Source organism: Ipomoea nil, unplaced genomic scaffold, assembly GCF_001879475.1.
Source record: "Ipomoea nil cultivar Tokyo-kokei standard unplaced genomic scaffold, Asagao_1.1 scaffold1361, whole genome shotgun sequence".
NCBI lineage: Eukaryota > Viridiplantae > Streptophyta > Magnoliopsida > Solanales > Convolvulaceae > Ipomoea > Ipomoea nil.
The window spans coordinates 1,741,008-1,762,213 of record NW_017617789.1 but is presented as its reverse complement, the minus strand read 5'-3'; the positions used below and the strand labels follow the sequence as shown (position 1 = coordinate 1,762,213).

Genomic DNA, 21,206 nt, shown 5'->3' with positions numbered 1-21,206 from the left:
TTGGGACAAGCTTAATAAAATAATACTCAAATTATAATTTAGTAATAAGTTAAACTTTTTTAAAGATGTGCCAATACCCTTCAATGAGTTTCAAAACGTAATTTCGTAATAAATTACCATTCGAATTTTCCAATCACTATCTGTATCTCAACTCATCAGATGCATGAAAAAAAGAAAAAGTTAAACCTGAACTAAGGTTAATAAAACAATTATGTAAATCCATGAGTCAACACCCAATTGTTATGTACCTGACAAGGCAAGGCAGTGTTCCCAGAATCCCCTGTAAATCCCACAAGGTCTCAAATCTTGATGAAAATATGTAGTAGAAATTAAATAAAAGTATTGAAATGTGAGATGTTAAAAGACAGTATAAAGCAGAATTATTGAGCTAAATAAGTGAACTTAAACATAATGGCAGCTTCATGTATGACTTACAAGACAATCCAGCAGCAAATCTTGTAGGGTATGGCAAAGATCAAAGACATTGTCTTCTTCTTAAATCTCAGCCTGTTGTTTAATTATTGAATATTATATTGACAGGGAGACAGCCACCCACGGCCTAATATTAAAATTCTCATTGAACAACATAGTAACAGCATCAACCCTGATCTATGCTGAATAGCACTAGCCAATAGAGACCAGGACTTGACAAACATGAGCATGAGATCAAATAATTTTTCTGCTTGTCGCAAAATGCAAGTCTTAACACACAATTAGTAAATCTGAAAACAAAACATCAAGTTTATGCAATTATCAAGTTGTACATACATATAATAATATCATGAGATTGATTGCCAATGTGAGTACAAAGCCAGAATAGAAACAATTTTTGTCCATCTCTCATCTCTTATTCATGCATGTACATGTGACTTTTGTGTACCAATGCAACAGTCCAAGTTCTTCAACTAAATTTATAATCCACCCCCACCCCCGCACGGCCTTAGCTCAATGGTTCAGTAGGCAGTATTTGGGAGAAGAGACCAAGGTTTGAACCTCGGTGGCGGCAGTGTGGGGATTATGCCCAAATTGGGCAGATCCCATATTCCCACCGGCATTTGGCCCTGTCTGTTAAATTACATCCTCCCAAATGCTCTGTTGAGCCATGGGGTTGGGGATTCAACCTTTTGGGAGAAGCATAAAATACTTTCCTACATGCCACTTAATGTAAATAAGGAGGTTATTAGCAGAGAGGATGAAGAATTTAAAAGCTCACACTAGATACAGATTTAGTCTTCAGCAAAACTATGCTATTAAGGAGTAATTCAATTCAATGATACTACGTGGTAAAATTAAGATTTACCACTTTCAGTCAAAACGGATAAGCCTCCAGCTTTATATTATTGTAAAACTATTGATTAATAAAGTCAAGCTGCCTCTCTTGGATATGCAAGAGTTTAAACTCTCACATATATAACACCCTTGACCAGCGTGTTAGCAAGAACATGGGATTTTAAATCCGCTTCAGCTGTCAAAGCAGATATTTTTGCTTGTGTCTTCTGCTCAAGGAGCCTCATATTGGCATCAAAATCTCCACTGCACTGTATTTTTCAAACATCCATCAATAGAGATATAATAAGTTTTACCATGATAAGATAAACAGTAATAAATAAAAAATCACAAGGAGATGCACAAAAATTGTGTACATAGTATAGATTATAGAAGCTATGCATAACTGAAAAGACAAGATAACAAATTTCAGTTGGGTAAAGATATTAATTCCTAAGAAAAATAGTACTGAATAGAATAATAATATTAATAATAACAAGATGCGCATAAATTCTGTAGAGAGTATACACAGTAAGTAAAACTGAAAAGAAAAGATAAACAAATTTTAGTTGGATAAACATCTTAATCCTAAGAAAAGAACTAGGTAACCAAAAACATTCAAGAGACCCACAAAATTAAAGGTTGAAATTGACTAGTCGGTTCACATACACGACTTTCAAGTTTCAAATCTGGTTTTTAGCTCTAGAAAAGACCCATGAGCATGCTTGGCCCAAATAAATATGTTCCAAAAACATTTATTCTGATGAGAGTGCTTAAAAAAGAAAATTTGAAAGCTTTTTCAGTTTTTTTTTTTTGGTTTAATAAATACTGAAAGTATCTTTTTTTTGGGGAGTAGAAAAATTGATTGGATATTTAACTGTTAAAACTCTTTTCCAAAAAAAAAAACTGTTAAAACTCTTTTTTGTATTAATGATCATCAAAGTTACAAAATCATGATAAAATATATGCATTTATTAAGTTAGAAGTTAAAAGTTATTAAATCAAGGGAGACGTTCAGAATTTCAGAGGTGTTATTAATGTGTCATTAAATGTGAAAGGACAACAAGTTCATTAGAAAACAGTTTATTTGTCTTACAAGAGGTTTTTCACCAAAAAGCATTTCTATACAATTAATGTTTGGCCCAGCTTTTGGATTTTTGGTGTAGATAAGCCCCCAAAAGAGCTGGGCCATACATTCACTATAAAGATGCTAGAGAAGAGACAGGCCTTAAGCAGTGCCTCTTGATGTCTTGAACTATAATGAATAATTATTTTTCATGTGGATGTACCTTTGCCACTTTCCTCTGAAAGTCAAGATCCACTTTGGCTTGATACTCAACCATCTCCTTTTCAGCCTCATTTCTGGCTTGTTTGAGTTTATCCATTTTCCCTTAAAAGAGAAACCCAGTTAATTGTGAAATAAAGTTGGGAGCATAAGAAGTATATGAATTTAAAAAAAATGCACACAAACTCTATACTTTGGGACTGAATTAATTTAAGAAAGATATATGAGAATCAAACTAAGAATTGACCACATTTCACAAGTTAAAAACATAAATCCCAGAAACATCAAGGTCGGCAGATCATATTTTAATATCATTCAAAATGCCCAATTACAATGGATATCCCAAACATATAATAATGTTACTATTTTCTATTGGCACACCTACTAAAGTAAAGAGAGTATAAAAATATATATACAAGGTTATGTCTATCATTGGGCAATGGTAGACCAGTAGTGGTCTACTGGTCTCAAAATGTGAGCAACATAGAGTGAATATCAAATCACACACAAGAAATAGCTATAAAATCAAACTCTGTCGAGTTATCATATTGACAAATCATATTAGCTAAGGCAGAGTTACTGCAAGGACAGATCCAAACAAAATTGACAAATCTATAGAACTGCTGCTCTGTACACAGCAACAGACAAAGTGAGGCATAAACATGTGCAAGTCATAAATCATAATCAGAGATTCAGAGGTTGCAGGGTACATAATCAAACAAAAGTTCATAATATGCCAAACACATCTCGAACACCACCATCCACCAGAGACTGAATATCATCAATAACCCTCCTCTTGTAACATATACCAAATAAGATGTCCAAAACATTATGTGAGAAATCTGCAATCATATCCCTACTTCTTACAAAGAGCATGCCAATTTTTTAACACTCCAAGGTCTTTCAGCTTGTGTATAAGCTCGGAATCTCTTAGCTCCGTTAAAAATACAGTAATTAATAATCCAACAGAAATGATGAAATAGAGACAATGATAAGGCTTTTACCAGCCTTGGCCGCATTTATAATTTGGCGAGCTTCTTTCTCGGCGGCTAACAGCGTTTGAATCAGAAAATCTCCACGCTTACGGGCTTCCATGTGAACTACTTTGTTAAGTTCATGCATTAAAACCAAAGCATTTAGTTTAGCAAAAAAAAAAAAAAACGAAGCTTCGCTTAACATGCAATTTGAAAATCAACGGAGATTATGATACCTCACGGTGAATCGCCGGAGAAGATAGATAGGAGGAACGGAAACCGGTTAAGCAATGCCGGATTCTACCAGATTGTTACGACGGTGAGGGAGGGAAAACGTTAAGCTAGGACAGTTACAATTGGCGGTAGAGGTACTAATGGATTTGGGCTTCCGCATATTAAGGGCCCAACTGACCAAGTCAATTATATTTCGGTCCAATAGGCTCAGTGTTTGGGATCGTAATGCTGGGCATGGTGCATACGGATGCAAAAACGACGTCGTTTTATTAAAAATGCGCATCCCACTTTAAAAAAAAAAATCAGTTTCGATTCTCCTCAACAACATTATGTTGTTCATAGATTCTAGAATTTTAGTTCATAGATTCTGAAATTTTAGTTCATAGATTCTGAAATTTTAGTTCATTGATTATTGATATTTAGACGTGAATCGAAACTGATTTTTATTTCATTCATGCTGGATATTTAGTTCATTCATTATGATTTTTTAGTTCATTCATTCTGGAATTTTATTTCATTAATTTTGGATATATTGTTCAAATTATGCACAATATAATGTTGTTGCTGGGAATCGAAACTAATTTTTTTAAAGTGAGACGTGCGTTTTTAATAAAACGACGTCGTTTTTGCATTCATGGTGCATATGGATGCACAGCATAATTTGCCCAGTGTTTGGGTATCCAATCATTATTAGTCCATACAGTTATATGTACGATACTATTAAATAATGTACATTAAGTACATAAATAATGTACTTTGAGTATATTAAAAATATGCATTGTATTTTAGTACATAAATAATGTACTTTTAATATATTAAAAATGTGCATTGTATTCAAGAAAAGTACATTATTTAAGTATTGAATGTACATTATTTTGTATAATGTTTTCAATATTTAGTATATTAAAAAATGTATTTTTTTGTTATGGTTCCACACTGTACTTAAAAACTCATAAATTTGATTCTTACCAACACCTTCTCAGACAAGTTTGTCGTACAATATGATTTCTCTTACAATTTTTTAATGAGATTTACCTAATGCACACTCCGCAATAATTTTTTTTTTTTTTTGTCAAAAAAATAATTAACTAAACTTATAGTGCACTCAGATGCCAAATTCCATCCCATATAAAGACAATCAAGTTGAGTTTTATCATGCGAAATAATCAATCGAGTATAACAAAGAAATGGCCCAAAAGAAAGATTCGTCGTTCCATAGCTTTATTATTCATTGTGCATTACAACCAGAATCAAAAGACTACATACCAAACAAGAAGAAAAGACCCAAGAAAAAAGGTGAAAATGAAAAGCAAAAAGGAGAAAGTGGAAATCACAATCTTGATTTGCATTGGCACACACTTAAAACAGAAGTGCCAAAACATGCACCACTGTAGATGGAGATAGAGATAGAGACCCTCAGATCAATTCACCAAATCTTGGTTGGTATTTACAATTCCTCCATGGATTTGGCTCACAATTATTGCAGACCTCCACAATTAGGCATTGCTCCTGTATGATCCCAGAGCTTTGGCTGCTCCTGCTCTCAGCACATACTGGTGGTACACTGCAGCAATGGCAGCTCCAACAAATGGTCCAACCCAGAATATCCACTGTCATAACAATTCAACCATGTCACTATCCATATAACTAATATAATCCCAACCAATTAAGTTAATAAGACAGTTGACTTATTAACTACTGAATCAGTCATGGTTACGGGTTTTTCTCGTCATTCTGTATTTACTTACTTGGTCATCCCAGGCCTTGTCTTTGCCATAGATGACAGCAGCTCCAAAGCTCCTAGCCGGGTTAATCCCGGTGCCGGTGATCGGAATTGTGGCCAAGTGAACCATAAACACAGCAAATCCAATTGGGAGTGGAGCCAACACCTTCACAACACATCAAACCACAAATTAGTATTCTGAAAATAAAGTGATGACAGTAGAGAAATGAGTGTAAATATAAAGACTTACAGGAACATGGGAGTCTCTGGCATTTCTCTTGGGGTCAGTGGCGGCGAAGACAGTGTAAACAAGAACAAAAGTCCCAATTATCTCAGCGCCCAACCCAGTGCCTTTGCTATACCCATCTTGCAATCCATTTGCCCCGCCGCCATATCTCACATAGTAAGCTTTCTGGAAGGCCTTCACCAGCCCACATCCGCAGATGGCTCCCAGGCACTGCGCCACCATGTACATCACGGCTCGGACCAGGGACACCTTCCTGGCTAAGAACAGCCCGAATGTCACCGCCGGATTAATGTGACCACCAGAAATACCGGCAGTGCAGTAAACAAGAATGAAGATCATGCCACCAAAGGCCCATGCGATTCCAAGAATGCCCACGCCGCCACATTCATCAGTGCCCTTCACATTTGGGTCGGTCTGGCTCTTGTACCCAATCACAGTGAGGACAGTGACGTAGAGAAACAGGAGAGTGGCGATGAACTCGGCTATGATCGCCCTGTAAAATGACCACTTCCCCAGCTCTTCTGGGTCGATGAGTGGAGCTGGAGGAGGGTCCTGGTAGTCTTTTGGAGCAGCATACTCAGTGGCACCCTCAACGTCCTTAGCCATTTTTAACTCTTAGCAAGAAAGAATGTGATTGGAGAACAGGAGTGGTCTGAGAAGATGGAGAGAATTGTGGAGTTGTTGGCTATGGTGGAGTTGCAGAGAGGTGAAGGAGGGTATTTATGGAGAAGCCCTGGGTTTGGTGGGGAGTATTAATGGCATTAATTAAACTCAGTTTTCGTTTTCTCCTTTGCCGCCCCATTTCTCTGTTTTCCTATCTGTCGCCTTCACCATTCAGTGGCTCCCAGGCCACCCTCACTATATTCCCCTAATTGTTCATTTTAATCACTTAATTAGGTAGTAATGATTTTGAGTTCTTGAATTATTTAGGAAATATTCATGCACTAAACATTAATACTTGTAATTATATAAACATTATTATTCTCTAAATTTGACACAAAAAATGAAACCTTCCAAGCATGTCACATCAAATCTCTTATTAAGAAAAAAGAAACAAACACCATCTAATTTCATCATATCCACACAAGATGAGTTTACTTTTGATCATTGAGTGAGTGTTCAGTAATAACCACATATCTTTATTCATGAGACTATTCTGGTGAAAATGAAAATGTACTACTTATATTGAAAAATATAATACTAGTTATAAATAAATTATTTGTTACTTAGGGGAAAATATAATACGTTTAAAGATATTTTAAAATCAAAATGTGATATTTAGGAGTCAAATTGTTACTTATGAGAAAAAAAAATATATAATAATAATAATACTAATCGATTGATTGTTACTCATGTTGGAAAGTGTAATACTTATGAAGAAAAATGTAATATTGATGAACAATATAATATTTTTAAATTGAAATATAATATTAGGTGTTGAAAAATTATACAATGTAATACTATACAGAGAAAAATGTAATACTCATAAAAAAAATTGGTAAATGTTCAAATTGGTTCCTGAACGTAACCTGAAAATGCAATTAGGCCACTGAACACTCCAAATGTATGCAATTTCATCTTATAGCAGGTTACCATCAAATTTAGCATGTTACCTACTTACGTAGCAGTTGAGTTGACATTTTAAATAATTTTTATTTTTTTTTTAAAAAAAAAACACCGGTCACCCCGTCGTTTTATTTTTTTATTTAATTTTTTTTCAATTTTTTAAAATTTATTTAAAATGTCAACTCAGCTGCCACGTAAACAGGTAACCTGTTAAAATTGATGGTAACCTACTATTCGGTGAAATTGCATACATTTGGAGTGTTTAATGACCTAATTGCACATTTTTTGAGTGTTCAGTGACCTAATTATATTTTTTTCGTTCAGTGATTTAATTACATTTTCAGATTACGTTCAGCGTCCAATTTAAACTTTATTTCAAAAAAATTTACTGAATCTCACGGGTGTCTCATTTTTGTCCATATAATTTCGTCAAGCTCGTGCGGTTTACCTTTTATAATAATGGAAGAATTAAAACTAGAATTCACTCCTTTCACGGAAGTGAAGTTGCATTATTTGTGTATATTCAAACTAGGATAGATAAGCCGAGAAAATTGGGGAGAAAGAGTATGAAGGGTAGGCAAGGGAGTCGGGGGTGAAGACGACATATTACAGAAAATATGGGCGGAAATGGGGCCCGCCACTCTGAACCACAGCGCAGACGGCGGAAGACGACGACACGTCTAATCTGACGGTCACCGTGAGTGACACATCACCAGAACCGACCATCATCATTCATCAACCACAAATACACACATTATATATAGATACATATATATCATCAATTTGATTAGCTCTACCGCAGCTACAGCTAGCGCTACGTACTACTATTATTAGTATAGTAGTAATATAGTATTATCTTCCCCACAGGCCACACCGCCCATTTGTCCACACTCCAACTCAGCCCGGCCCCCACCCTCCCAACCACTCCCCTCTTGCCACCTCATCTCAGCCGCCATCCTTCAATCATTTGCCCTTAATCATACTTATTATATAATCTCATCCAACTAAAATATTGATGAAGTCTTGGTTTAATGCACTAAATAAATTTAAAGTTCAATTATATTCAAATCTTATAGATGGAATAATATAGATATATATATTATCAAAAAGTAATAATAGCAGATATGATATTGTAAATTAGAGAAAGGTAGGGATCACAATGGATATATAAACACAGAGGGAGAATAGGACAATATAATGATGATTTTCATTACATGACAAGTCTCTGACAATATTTTTTCCTTGGAATTTCTGTTCATTAATGGAACAAGTTTTCCGTTGATAATAATGTTGTTTAGTCGACACCCCAATTTTTTTTTTTTTTTCCCGTGCGTAGAATACATGGTTATGAAGTTGCCATTTGTCGAACGACAGGCGGTGAGGGGCAGGAATTATGGACTATAGAATTGGAGCTGTTGTGGACTACAATCAATGGTCGGTTCTCCCTACTTAATTTTTTCTGGAAAATTCTAGTCGGCATGGTATTCACTTCGTTTGTGTCCTTTGTCACATGTTTAATTTAATGTTTACTTACTATCACTTGTGAGTCTTTTGGAATTTAACAATGATTGAATCATATTCTAAACAAATAAACTTTTTTTTTTGTATAGTCACTAATCCCCTCGCTGAGTTGTAGGCACATCTTTTGGGTGGGACAGCTAGCTGGAGATTTAAGGCTGCTCCATTCTCAAAGCCAAAGATCGAATCCTGGCCTTGATCTTTGGTTAAGAATGGATGAATCTCTTTTACTCAACTGCACCCTGCAGGTTAGTATATATACGCTATGAAATATTATAGTTGTGTAGTAAATTAGCAACGAAGTAAAGAGACAATATTATTGATTATCTTAAGGAAGTTAAGACATATAATTCCAGGCTACAAATGAGTTCAAAAGGCACTGTTTAGGCCGGGAAGTGTACAAAGTTTAAGAAGTCAGCTCCCTCTCAATCGAGTTCATTGGAGCAAAAAACACATGTTAAAGATCTGCTTTAAAGCTAATTAGATCAACCTATATTTGTACAATATATGCTACATATATCTCATTAGGTAATAAAATAAAAACCAAAAGGATTTGGATGCGTGATATGATAGTACATAATAATGTATAGTGCAAATTTCTTGATCTGTACAATTTGGAGCTGGAGTCTCTTGTGTGGAGACAAGAGGAGATTGGCAACAAAATGAGTATTTGTCCCTTTAAAGTTATTCAAATTCAAATTGAATTAATCCAATTAAACCTAAAACCTTATCCGTAGTAAGATGACAATTCCATAATTTTATCTGGGCCAAAAAACAATCCGTAAAGATTTGATAAAATAATGGTAAAGTTTGTAATTTGTTTTTGGTAATTTAGTACCGCAAATTATGCCATGGAATCGTGTTCACCGAGAATGGTGAACACAAGGCAAAACGACGTCGTTTTTAGGTAAAAAAAAAAAATTTCGCGGATGTGGAGTTAACGGCGTGCGTTTGATCAAATTATGAATTTTCTGTTATGAGATTATGAATTTTATGAAAATTCATAATCGCATAACAGAAAATTCATAATCTCACAACTGAAAATTCATAATCTCATAACAGAAAATTCATAATCTTATAATAGAAAATTCATAATCTCATGGTTCCAAAGTGAATGTGTAGGCATGGTTCCAAAGTGAATGTGCAGGCATGGATTCATAATTTATGACTGTCCGTGATTTCGGACGGGAATATGTAGGCATGGTTCCAAAGTGAATGTGCAGGCATGAATTCATAATTTATGAATGTCCGAAATTATGAATGTAATGAAAATTCATAATCTCATAACAGAAAATTTATAATCGCATAACAGAAAATTCATAATCTCATAATTGAAAATTCATAATCTCATAACAGAAAATTCATAATCTTATAACAGAAAATTCATAATCTCATGGTTCCAAAGTGAATGTGTAGGCATGATTCCAAAGTGAATGTGCAGGTATGGACTCATAATTTATGAATGTCCGTGATTTCGGACGGGAATGTGTAGGCATGATTCCAAAGTGAATGTGCAGACATGAATTCATAATTTATGAATGTCCGAAATCTTTGTTCACCTCAAATTAAAGTGAAACCGCAAAATGTAAAAATAAAGAAGAAAAGTCACGCAATTAATTTAAAAAAAAAAAAAAAGATAACGGTGTACTAACACCGTTGGAACCGTGTTCACACCATGAATGGTGAATACGGTTCCATGGCATAACGTCCCATTTAGTACTAAGCCACAGTTTAACTACAAAAGTGGTGTTTTTAGTATAAAATTCATAGCTGAAAAGCTATAAGCTAGGAGCTAAAAGTTGAAAAGGAATTGAAAGCTGAAAAGTTATAAGCTCGGGCTGAAAACCGAAGAGCTGTTAAGCTAGCTGTTATGATTGAAAGTGTTTGGAAAATTAGCTTTTTGATAAGTTGATAAATGTAAAAAAAAAAAAAAAAAACTAAAAATGACATCTTCATAAAATTTAAATTAGTTTGTTTACATATTAAAATTTAACATTTTGAAATAAAACTATTAGCATAATCATGACCTAGCATCTCATAATGATGTAGCAATATTGTTGCAAATCTCGTAGTAGTAATAATAATAATAATAATAATAATAATAATAAGGATAAAGATGGAAAAAAATGTTAGGAAGCTAGGAGCTTATTTTGAAACACTACCTAAGCTCTTATTTTAAGCTAGGAGCTTATTTTGGGAACAGAGCTTATAGCTTATTAGTAGCTTAAAATAAGCTATAAACTAATAAATAAGCTCTGCCAGGTCCTACTTAGGGTTTACCTTGCATTGTGGGCACTAGTCCAAAATAACATTCAAATTATCTGTATGTAGTTGATATATTATGTACATGCAGTTAACCATTTTTGTACGTGTAAATAAATTAAAGGCATATAACATAATAACTACAGACACATAAATTGTGTACAAAATATGTTAACAACACATATTATGTACTTGTATTAACAAGGTAAATAAATGGTTAATTGTAGGCATGGTTGAAAAAATCGCTAGGTGCTAATTAATCGGTGCCTAGGGGCTTGTGTATTTTAAAAAAAAAATTGTTTAATTTTTTAAAATTTTTTAAGACTTGATAAGTATAAACTATTTAATACTTTAATAGTTAATACTAAAATATTAAATATTAACTTTAAAGAATAGAGTTTGAATAATTTAAGGTTATTTCGCTCAAAATGATGTTGTTCTGAGTGAAATAATACATTTAAAAAAAAAAAAAAAAAGAACAATAGCTAATCGGCCAACTAGGCGGCCTAGTCGGCTGGCTAGACCACCGATTATGGTGATACACGCTAGGCAGCTGGCGGCGACTAGGCGCGATCTTTGTAACATTGATTGCAAATACAATTCCCACATAATTTTTTTCCTAGAATCTATAATGCAAGATGAACCATGATCTATGGAATACCAATTGGAACACCTCGTGATCTAAAGAAGTTTCTGGATTCTGATTCCTCGAACGCATAAGCACTAATAGTGGGAACTAGCTAGGAAGAGATTTATTCTTTTTTTTTTTTTTTTTTGGAAAACCAAAAGAGCAATGGTATTAAATCAATGCTGAAATAGAGTCGAGTGGGATAGAGTCCCAATACAAAGAGTTAGTCGGAGCATAAGCCTCCGAAGCAAGAGTGTGAGCAATCAAATTAGCCGATCGTAGAACTAAACTAATAGAACTAAACTAATAGCAAAATCGTAGCTTTGAAGGATTAAGTAAAATAGGAACCTTAGGAACTAGGAAGAGATTTATTTGATATTTAAAAAATAAAATAAAAACCTCAGATGATCTTAGCTTTGAAGGATTAATTCTAAGCTTGTAGGACCGCAAGTTATGCAATCACCTTACCGTTTATATACGCACAAGAGATCTAATTTAAACTTTTTATCATCCTTGATACTTTTCACATACATGTTTCTAGTAAGATTCAAACTTCTACATTGACGATTTTTAAGGTAAACTACGAATGAATTACGCTCAGCCTCTTGAACAAACATACAAAACTATATCCCAAGAAATATTGGGCCGGTGCAGCGATATATCCCAACCTCTGCCCGCCTTATTGCCATTCCAAATTAATAAGGCTCTGAACTACTCTGTAATTAAAAAAATCAAAATCATTATCCCAAGAAAGTGATCGAAAATGAAAAAGTAAGTGAATGTGGTGAGAGTGTGGGAACCACTGAATGGTGAAGGTGACAGATAGGAGAACAGAGAAATGGGGCGGCGAAGGAGAAAACGAAAACTGAGTTTAATTAATACCATTAACACTTCCTACAAATCCCAGGGCTTCTCCATAAATACCCTCTTCCACCATAGCCAACAACTCCACAATTCTCTCCATCTTCTCAGATTAGTCCTTTTCTTCAATCACATTCTTTCTTGCTAAGAGTTAAAAATGGCTAAGGACGTTGAGGTTGGCACCGAGTATGCTGCTCCAAAAGACTACCAGGACCCTCCTCCAGCCCCACTCATCGACCCAGAAGAGCTGGGGAAGTGGTCATTTTACAGGGCGATCATAGCCGAGTTCATCGCCACTCTCCTGTTTCTCTACGTCACTGTCCTCACTGTGATTGGGTACAAGAGCCAGACCGACCCAAATGTGAAGGGCACTGATGAATGTGGCGGCGTGGGCATTCTTGGAATCGCATGGGCCTTTGGTGGCATGATCTTCATTCTTGTTTACTGCACTGCCGGTATTTCTGGTGGTCACATTAATCCGGCGGTGACATTCGGGCTGTTCTTAGCCAGGAAGGTGTCCCTGGTCCGAGCCGTGATGTACATGGTGGCGCAGTGCCTGGGAGCCATCTGCGGATGTGGGCTGGTGAAGGCCTTCCAGAAAGCTTACTATGTGAGATATGGCGGCGGGGCAAATGGATTGCAAGATGGGTATAGCAAAGGCACTGGGTTGGGCGCTGAGATAATTGGGACTTTTGTTCTTGTTTACACTGTCTTCGCCGCCACTGACCCCAAGAGAAATGCCAGAGACTCCCATGTTCCTGTAAGTCTTTATATTTACACTCATTTCTCTACTGTCATCACTTTATTTTCAGAATACTAATTTGTGGTTTGATGTGTTGTGAAGGTGTTGGCTCCACTCCCAATTGGATTTGCTGTGTTTATGGTTCACTTGGCCACAATTCCGATCACCGGCACCGGGATTAACCCGGCTAGGAGCTTTGGAGCTGCTGTCATCTATGGCAAAGACAAGGCCTGGGATGACCAAGTAAGTAAATACAGAATGACGAGAAAAACCCGTAACCATGACTGATTCAGTAGTTATTAAGTCAACTGTCTTATTAACTTAATTGGTTGGGATTATATTAGTTATATGGATAGTGACATGGTTGAATTGTTATGACAGTGGATATTCTGGGTTGGACCATTTGTTGGAGCTGCCATTGCTGCAGTGTACCACCAGTATGTGCTGAGAGCAGGAGCAGCCAAAGCTCTGGGATCATACAGGAGCAATGCCTAATTGTGGAGGTCTGCAATAATTGTGAGCCAAATCCATGGAGGAATTGTAAATACCAACCAAGATTTGGTGAATTGATCTGAGGGTCTCTATCTCTATCTCCATCTACATGTTTTGGCACTTCTGTTTTAAGTGTGTGCCAATGCAAATCAAGATTGTGATTTCCACTTTCTCCATTTTGCTTTTCGTTTTCACCTTTTTAATTTCTTGGGTCCTTTCTTCTTGTTTGGTATGTAGTCTTTTGATTCTGGTTGTAATGCACAATGAATAATAAAGCTATGGAACGACGAATCTTTCTTTTGGGCCATTTCTTTGTTATATACTCGATTCACTATTTCACATGATAAAACTGAACTTGATTACCTTTATATGGGATGGAATTTGGCATCTCATTGCACTATAAGTTTTTGTTGACAAAAAAAAATTATTGCAAAGTGTGCATTAAGTAAATCTCATTAAAAAAATTGCAAGATAAATCATATTATACGATAAACTTGTTTAAGGTGTTGATAAGAATCAAATTTATGAGTTTCTAAGTACAGTGTGGAACCATAACAAAAAAGTATATTTTTAATATACTAAATATTGAATACATTATACAAAATAATGTACATTCAATACTTAAATAATGTACTTTTCTTGAAGACAATTTTACTCTTTGAGGTAAATTATGTTGTGTATCCGTGTGCATTATACATGGTGCATACGGATGCAAAAACGACGTCGTTTTACTTAAATAAAAAGAAAAATTATTTTCGATTGCTGTTAGTTACATAAACATATGTTCATAATTTTATAATTTCACATTCTGGATTTATAATTATTAAATTATGGATGTGTAGTTATGCAATTTTGAATTTATAGTTATGAAGTTATGGATGTAGGTAATTATGCATGCAATTTTGAATGTATAATTATGAAGTTATAATTTCACATTCTGAATCTATAGTTATGAAGTTATGGATGTGTAGTTATGCAATTATGAATGTATATTTATGAAGTTATGGATGTGTAGTTATGCATGCAATTCTGAATATATAGTTATGAAGTTATAGATGTGTAGTTATGCAATTCTGGATTTATAGTTATGAAGTTATGGATGTGTAGTTATGCAATTCTGGATGTATAGTTATAAAGTTATAGATATGTAGTTATGAAATTTTGATTTTTTTTTTTAAGTCAGACATCAAAACGACATCATTTTTGCAATCGTGTGACCATAGTGCACATGGTTGCAAAGCATAACGCTCCCCTCTTTGAAAAGTCTATTTATCATTTTTTTTTAATCTAAAATAGTCAAGCCCATTTGGCCTATCATTACCTGTAATTGGGCCCTTAGTCCACCTCAAATTTTGTCTAAATATGATGTGTTATCTAATTTGTGTATTGCCTAAGTGCCATATATAGCAATCGTTATATCCTACCCTACGGCGCACATAGCACTGTGCGCCGCGCGCCTCCCAAAACGACGTCGTTTTGGGGTAGTGTTGGGAGGCGCGGTAGGAAGTTGCTGAGATTATGTGTACTTGTTCACAACGTTATGTGTATTGGTTCATACAGTTATGTGTATTTTTTATACAATTATGTACATTCTTTTTATACAATTATGTACATCCGAATCTGAAAATTTGTGTGTATTATGTTAAGAGTTGATGTGTATTATGTTAAAAGTTTATGTTTATTATGTATTATGTTAGATTATGTGTATTATCTTTTAAAAAGAGTATGTATATTTTGTTATATAATTATGTAGATTCATGTATAACATTATGTGTATTCTAGTATAACATTATGTACATTTTTGAACAGCGATTTTTTTTTTTTTTTAAAGAAAAAACTACTGCCATTCACTGGGGCGGGAAATTTCAAAAAAAAAAAAAAATTAAAACGACGTCGTTTTGCATCTGGGCGCATAGTGCAACGCGCGCCGTGGTGTAGGATATAAATTGGAGTTAATTAGTTAGTGAGTTATAGGGATGTCAACGGGGCGGGGTGGGGGCGGGGGACATACCCCCCATCCCCGCCCCGGACTTTTTTCCCATTCCCCGTCCCCGTCCCCATCCCCGCCGGGGAATGGAAAACTCCCCCCATCCCCATCCCCACGGGGATTATTCGGGGACGGGGAATCCCCACCCCATTAATAAGTTATAAAAAAAAATTAAAAATTAAACATTCCTAAACATTTAAATAAATAACGTATATATATTAATCCTCAATTTAAAATAGTATTCAATATTTTACAATTAAACATGTTATTTAAATATGCATTTCATAAGCATGACAAACAATGACAAGAATGCTTCTAAAATTATATATATTGTATACAAACTAATACATATGTGTGTGTACTCCTCATACATACATACATACATCGGGGACAGGGCGGAGTGGGGAGAGTACTCCCCATCCCCGTCCCCGTCCCCGGCGGGGAATTCAAAATTTCCCACATCCCCATCCCCGATCCCCTATTACTATCCCCATCCCCGTCCCCATAGGAGCGGGGAATCGGGTTCCCCGTCGGATGCGGGTACAATTGACATCCCTAGTGAGTTAGTGAATATCCTGGATTCCTTTGTTTTAGTCTTCTCCTTCTAATGACTTCTTCATTAGGCCCACATCTTCTAATTTTAGTTAGTAAGCTTATATAAGCCCACTCCTAGAATCTATTTTTATATTTTAAATGTTTATTATATTTTATTCTTTAAATTAACCACACATTAGAGTTGTTGGATTATCGGCCTAGAGTGCCCATTAAATGGGCTTAGAGTTAGATCATATTTCTAATCCAATAACAACAATAATTGAGAAGTAATGAAAAATATTAATGTGAATATAGTTAGTTGTATTATTATCTTTGTAGCGTGAAGTCTTGAAGAATGTTACAATTATGGAACATAAGTTTTTTAAAGTTTGGATTATTTGCCTAAAAATATAATGGACTTACAATTTATATGAAGGGAAAGTTTAAATATAAACTCAACTTTATATGCTTTTTATTCCGTTATTTATCGGCATCCTAACCATATAAAGGGGAGACACACGTCACTCGTAAGCCTTTTATGTCTATAGCTATATGCTTGTGACATTATTCTATTCCTGAGTGTGAGTTTCATATTTGTTAATTACATGAAAAATATTAGGTTAATTTGAAAGTGAACTAATCTTTGCACCTTAACTCTAACAAAATTAAAATTTTTACTTTAAACCAACCAAATAATAAAATAGAACTTCTATCCTATAATTATCGATCCATTTTTTATGCAATAAAATTGTTATTCCGTAAACCAAACACGTACTTTACATGTTTTCCATGTCACAATGACACTTTCTTCTAACATTTATAATACTTTACATGTTTTTCCATATACCATAGTACCAATACTTCCTTCTCAACGTCCCCATCCTAACACACCAAACCTAGTCAAATTTATTATATATATATATATATATATATATATATATATATATATATATATATTTCTCCTCTCAATATAATCGCCCTACGACGTTGGTATCTCAGTGGCACCTTAAACTCCAACCAAACTACATACCAAATGCAGATGTGGCATTTATGTCTATGCATGAACTAAGACAAAAACTAAAGAAAACAACGAAAAGGACATCATAAGTAAAATAAAATAATTGATCGTGATACTTGGTTCGGCTGATCACCTTAAAGGCGTTTGATTCATGAAATGTTAAATTATTTTAGGGAATGTTGGATTGTTGAGAATTTTAGATTACTGGGAATGTTAGATTCTTGTGTTTGGTTTAAAACTAAGGTATGTAAATAAGACAAATTGATTAAATTGCCAAAATCCCAAAACTAGTAATAAGACAAGGGAATGTGAGATTATGTAAGAAATTGGAGGGTATCTCACATTCCCTTCCAATATATAGCTAAAAACATTAATGTGGAGTTTATGTGACATCCCCCATCCCTTGGCCGGGAAAATTACATAATATGAACCAAATGAAACATTAGAATCTTATATTCCCAAGCAAATATAACCTTAGTTATCTTATATAACTTGAACCAAACACCCCCTTAAAAGTTACGCTCCAATGGTAGTGTGAGTGTTTAAATTCCACTGAACATTTAGGAACCTCTGGGAAACCTTGACAGATAAGATGTGATGAAGATTCCTTGTGTGCAAAGTGTACGTACAAATAAGAGGTGGGAACTTAGGGATTGCCGGATACCTCATGCAATAACTCTTGGGTAGAAATTTTGAGAGTTTACGATTAATTTGGCGTAAGCTGGAAAACCTAATATATATATATATATATATATATATATATATATATATATATATATATATATATATATATATATATATATAGAATCGCACTCAGGTTCGAATGCTTCGCCCAGGCGCGAAATATGAATTAATTCTGTTCGTCCATGTGTCCAGATCTAATGGATGAGAAACACTTATTTTTTTAAAAAAACGCGGTGGTATTTTCGTAAATAATTGAACATCGAAGTGCAAGTAAAATGTATTACAAGTGCATGTAAAATGTATTATAGGTGCAAGTAAAAATTTACACTGAGCATCAATACTTAGTTGCACCTATAGTTCTAAGTAGTTGCACCTATAGTTCTGAGTAGTTACACACATAGTTATAAGTAGTTGCACCTAGGTGTATGAATGTTTGCGAGTGGTTTTCAGGAGTATTACTACCCGCTGAACTCAGATCAATGAATGTTACCAAGGCAAAATTACATGCACTTATAGGTGAAAGTAGGTGCACCTATAGTTATAAGTAGTTGCACCTATAGTTATAAATAGTTGCACATATAGTTATAAGCACACCCAGGTGCATGAATGTTTGCGGAAAGTGAATGCTAACAAGGCAAAATTACATGCACTTATAGGTGAAAGTAGGTGCACCTATAGTTATAAGTAGTTGCACCTATAGTTATAAATAGTTGCACATATAGTTATAAGCACACCCAGGTGCATGAATGTTTGCGGAAAGTGAATGCTAACAAGGCAAAATTACATGCACTTATAGGTGAAAGTAGGTGCGCTTGTAAGTGATTTTACTTGCACTTCGATGTTCAATTATTTACGAAAATGGCACCGCGTTTTTTTTTAAAGTTATTAGATCTGGACACGTGTCGCGCGCTGATTCGTTCGCATTTCCCTTCTGAGCACTTATTCGCACTTGAGTGCATCCCTATATGTATATATATATATATATATATATATATATATATATATATATATATATATATATATATTGATTCATGTGAGAACATGTCTTCCCGTGCGGTCAGTGCGGCATACACCATTAAGTATGCATAAATGCATCATATAGTGTTCGAGAATGCACCAGTATAAAATGTCAAAAATACAACACACAACAAAAAAAATACACCACACATAATGGTGTATGGTGATCACACACACATAACAAAAACAAAAAGATCATACTTTATTTGGTCAAGTTGAACACGGCATGCAGCCCGAGGTCCGCATCTCCATCCTGTGCATGCTAGCTAGCAGCCTAACACCACGAGTCTTTTGGTCCTCCCACTTAAATGGATGAGATTCGACTAATCTAACGTTTTTCACGCTCGTACTCGAATGATAAGATCGACCAATCACAAAAATATCTAATTAATTGAATGGAACTATGTAAGAATATTATGACCGGCTCGAATGCCTAAGACCAATAATGAAACGTAACGACTACGTAGTGTACTATATATATACATAAGTATTATTGTGGTATATTTGCATACATTATTATAGTAATTATTATTATGTGGTAAATCAAACATTACTTATTATAATCCAAGAACCGGTTTAAACTGAAATATTTCAAATATTATACACAAATGTGTCTCGGGCCTTAAGCGAAAAAGTGGTAGGGTAAAAAGTCGGGGTGTTTCATGTTTGAAATGGAGGTGCAACTAGGCACGACACAAGGGCCAGGGTGGCACAACATGAGTGTAGTCCAATGCAATAATTGGAGTTTTTAATGGTCTAAATGTAAATTTTGTTTGTTCAGTGGCGTAATTGCATTTTTAAGTTACGTTCAGTGGCCAATTTGAACCTTATTCCAATTTGTAATAATTACAAAAACGTTATCACATTTTTTTCCTTATTTTTCAACAGTTAGATATACTAGATCGATGACTAACATTTTTCCACAAGGAAACATTGTTCTCATGGGGAGGCAAGCCATATGTGTGTGTGTTTTTTTGACAATAATTGGACCCTCAAAATTTGGGGGCTTGTCCCAGTGCCATGGCTACACATGACTAGGCCGGTTTACACTGCATGCCCCAATCACAACGGGACTTGTCTCAAGTAACATTATTGATAATTGGACATTATTATTTAATACCTCATTTAACTTTTATGATATTATTCGTATCTTTTACAGTTTTACCCCACTTTACATAACCTAATTTTATAGTTGGTTTATAGTGGGTTTAGGACTAGAAAAGTAGAAATCATCACCTAGTATTCTAGTAACTTCTAATAATTTGTTAACTCGTTGTTTTTACTTGAACCAACTAAATTTAACCATATATAAAGGAATGCATTATTAAGAAAAGACATAATTTTACTCGGACATGACAACACAATATAATGGAGTAAGGTAGGTCGATTAAATTAATAAGATTCGGAACTGAAAAGGACATGTAATTATTATGAGAAATTAAAGTATAGTATAGATAAGCTAGCTAGATAGCTCCCAGTCATGACTTAATTAAGACACGAAAAGCCAATTCAAGGTGGAGAATTATCGAGGCTCCAAATTAAATAATTAATTGCCTAGCTCTATCGATCTCTCTTCAATTCCACAACAACATTATATAACATATACTTTCGAATTAATATGTTTTGATTTGAAATGTTTGTTAATTGTAACAATTGCTTTCACTCATCCCCACACGCCATGGAATCTTTACCCCTTTCTCTACGCAAAAATTTGTGTGAGACCGATTCACGGATCTGTGTTCGTGAGACGGGTCTGGTCAAGATGAAATAATGTAATACTTATATTAGCAAATGTAATACTAAATCAAAAATAAAATGTTTATTGCTTATATGAAAAAATGTAATACTTTTACATCAAAATATAAAAGTATTACGTTTTCCTTTATAAGTTACACACATTTTATTTCTAATTTAATATTAGATTTGCTAGTATAAGTATTACATTTGCATAATGACCTGGCCCGACCCGTCTCATGGATAAGGATCAGAGTACGTGTGACACTTTCTCTATTCTCTATTTTCATTAAATTATGAAAGGTGTTATGCTTTTGTATCCCATAAGAACATGCAGACTAATTATCCATCTAACAAGCATGAGTGCATGACTTAGGGTAGAAAATTACGGAAAAAAAATATAGTGGCACTTTTGTAATTATAACGATATATTT

The 21,206-nt window shown here is 34.6% G+C and overlaps 3 protein-coding genes across 4 annotated transcripts; 1 reads left to right on the top strand and 2 right to left on the bottom strand.

The window, feature by feature from the left end:
* Positions 1–1,159: 1,159 nt before the first annotated feature.
* On the bottom strand, positions 1,160–3,941 carry LOC109185806 (V-type proton ATPase subunit G1-like). 2 transcript variants are annotated; one of them, XM_019335749.1, is made up of 4 exons: positions 3,762–3,941; positions 3,556–3,654; positions 2,556–2,656; positions 1,160–1,538 (listed from the first exon to the last, which is right to left on the bottom strand). In XM_019335749.1, exons 2-4 carry the CDS (start codon positions 3,644–3,646, stop codon positions 1,395–1,397), a joined length of 336 nt encoding a protein of 111 aa, XP_019191294.1. In that variant the 5' UTR covers positions 3,647–3,654; positions 3,762–3,941; the 3' UTR covers positions 1,160–1,394. The 2 variants fall into 2 exon arrangements, with proteins under 2 accessions (XP_019191294.1, XP_019191295.1); XM_019335750.1 differs by having other exon boundaries at positions 3,556–3,651.
* A 1,006-nt stretch (positions 3,942–4,947) lies between these two features.
* On the bottom strand, positions 4,948–6,450 carry LOC109185925 (aquaporin PIP2-4-like). Its single transcript, XM_019335914.1, has 3 exons — positions 5,733–6,450; positions 5,508–5,648; positions 4,948–5,369 (listed from the first exon to the last, which is right to left on the bottom strand). Exons 1-3 carry the CDS (start codon positions 6,333–6,335, stop codon positions 5,256–5,258), a joined length of 858 nt encoding a protein of 285 aa, XP_019191459.1. The 5' UTR covers positions 6,336–6,450; the 3' UTR covers positions 4,948–5,255.
* A 6,176-nt stretch (positions 6,451–12,626) lies between these two features.
* Positions 12,627–14,105, top strand: LOC109185930 (probable aquaporin PIP2-2). The gene is made up of 3 exons (XM_019335920.1): positions 12,627–13,324; positions 13,409–13,549; positions 13,688–14,105. Exons 1-3 carry the CDS (start codon positions 12,722–12,724, stop codon positions 13,799–13,801), a joined length of 858 nt encoding a protein of 285 aa, XP_019191465.1. The 5' UTR covers positions 12,627–12,721; the 3' UTR covers positions 13,802–14,105.
* Positions 14,106–21,206: the final 7,101 nt, after the last annotated feature.

Coding starts and splice junctions, on each gene's coding strand:
- LOC109185806 (XM_019335749.1), bottom strand. CDS start 3,646: ATGGAAGCCCGTAAGCGTGGAGATTTTCTGATTCAAACGCTGTTAGCC. Junction 2,657..3,555: donor TATAAATGCGGCCAAGGCTG/GTAAAAGCCTTA, acceptor TTCTCTTTTAAG/GGAAAATGGATAAACTCAAA. Junction 1,539..2,555: donor TTCAGAGGAAAGTGGCAAAG/GTACATCCACAT, acceptor TGAAAAATACAG/TGCAGTGGAGATTTTGATGC.
- LOC109185925 (XM_019335914.1), bottom strand. CDS start 6,335: ATGGCTAAGGACGTTGAGGGTGCCACTGAGTATGCTGCTCCAAAAGAC. Junction 5,649..5,732: donor CCAGAGACTCCCATGTTCCT/GTAAGTCTTTAT, acceptor TGTGTTGTGAAG/GTGTTGGCTCCACTCCCAAT. Junction 5,370..5,507: donor ACAAGGCCTGGGATGACCAA/GTAAGTAAATAC, acceptor TTGTTATGACAG/TGGATATTCTGGGTTGGACC.
- LOC109185930 (XM_019335920.1), top strand. CDS start 12,722: ATGGCTAAGGACGTTGAGGTTGGCACCGAGTATGCTGCTCCAAAAGAC. Junction 13,325..13,408: donor CCAGAGACTCCCATGTTCCT/GTAAGTCTTTAT, acceptor TGTGTTGTGAAG/GTGTTGGCTCCACTCCCAAT. Junction 13,550..13,687: donor ACAAGGCCTGGGATGACCAA/GTAAGTAAATAC, acceptor TTGTTATGACAG/TGGATATTCTGGGTTGGACC.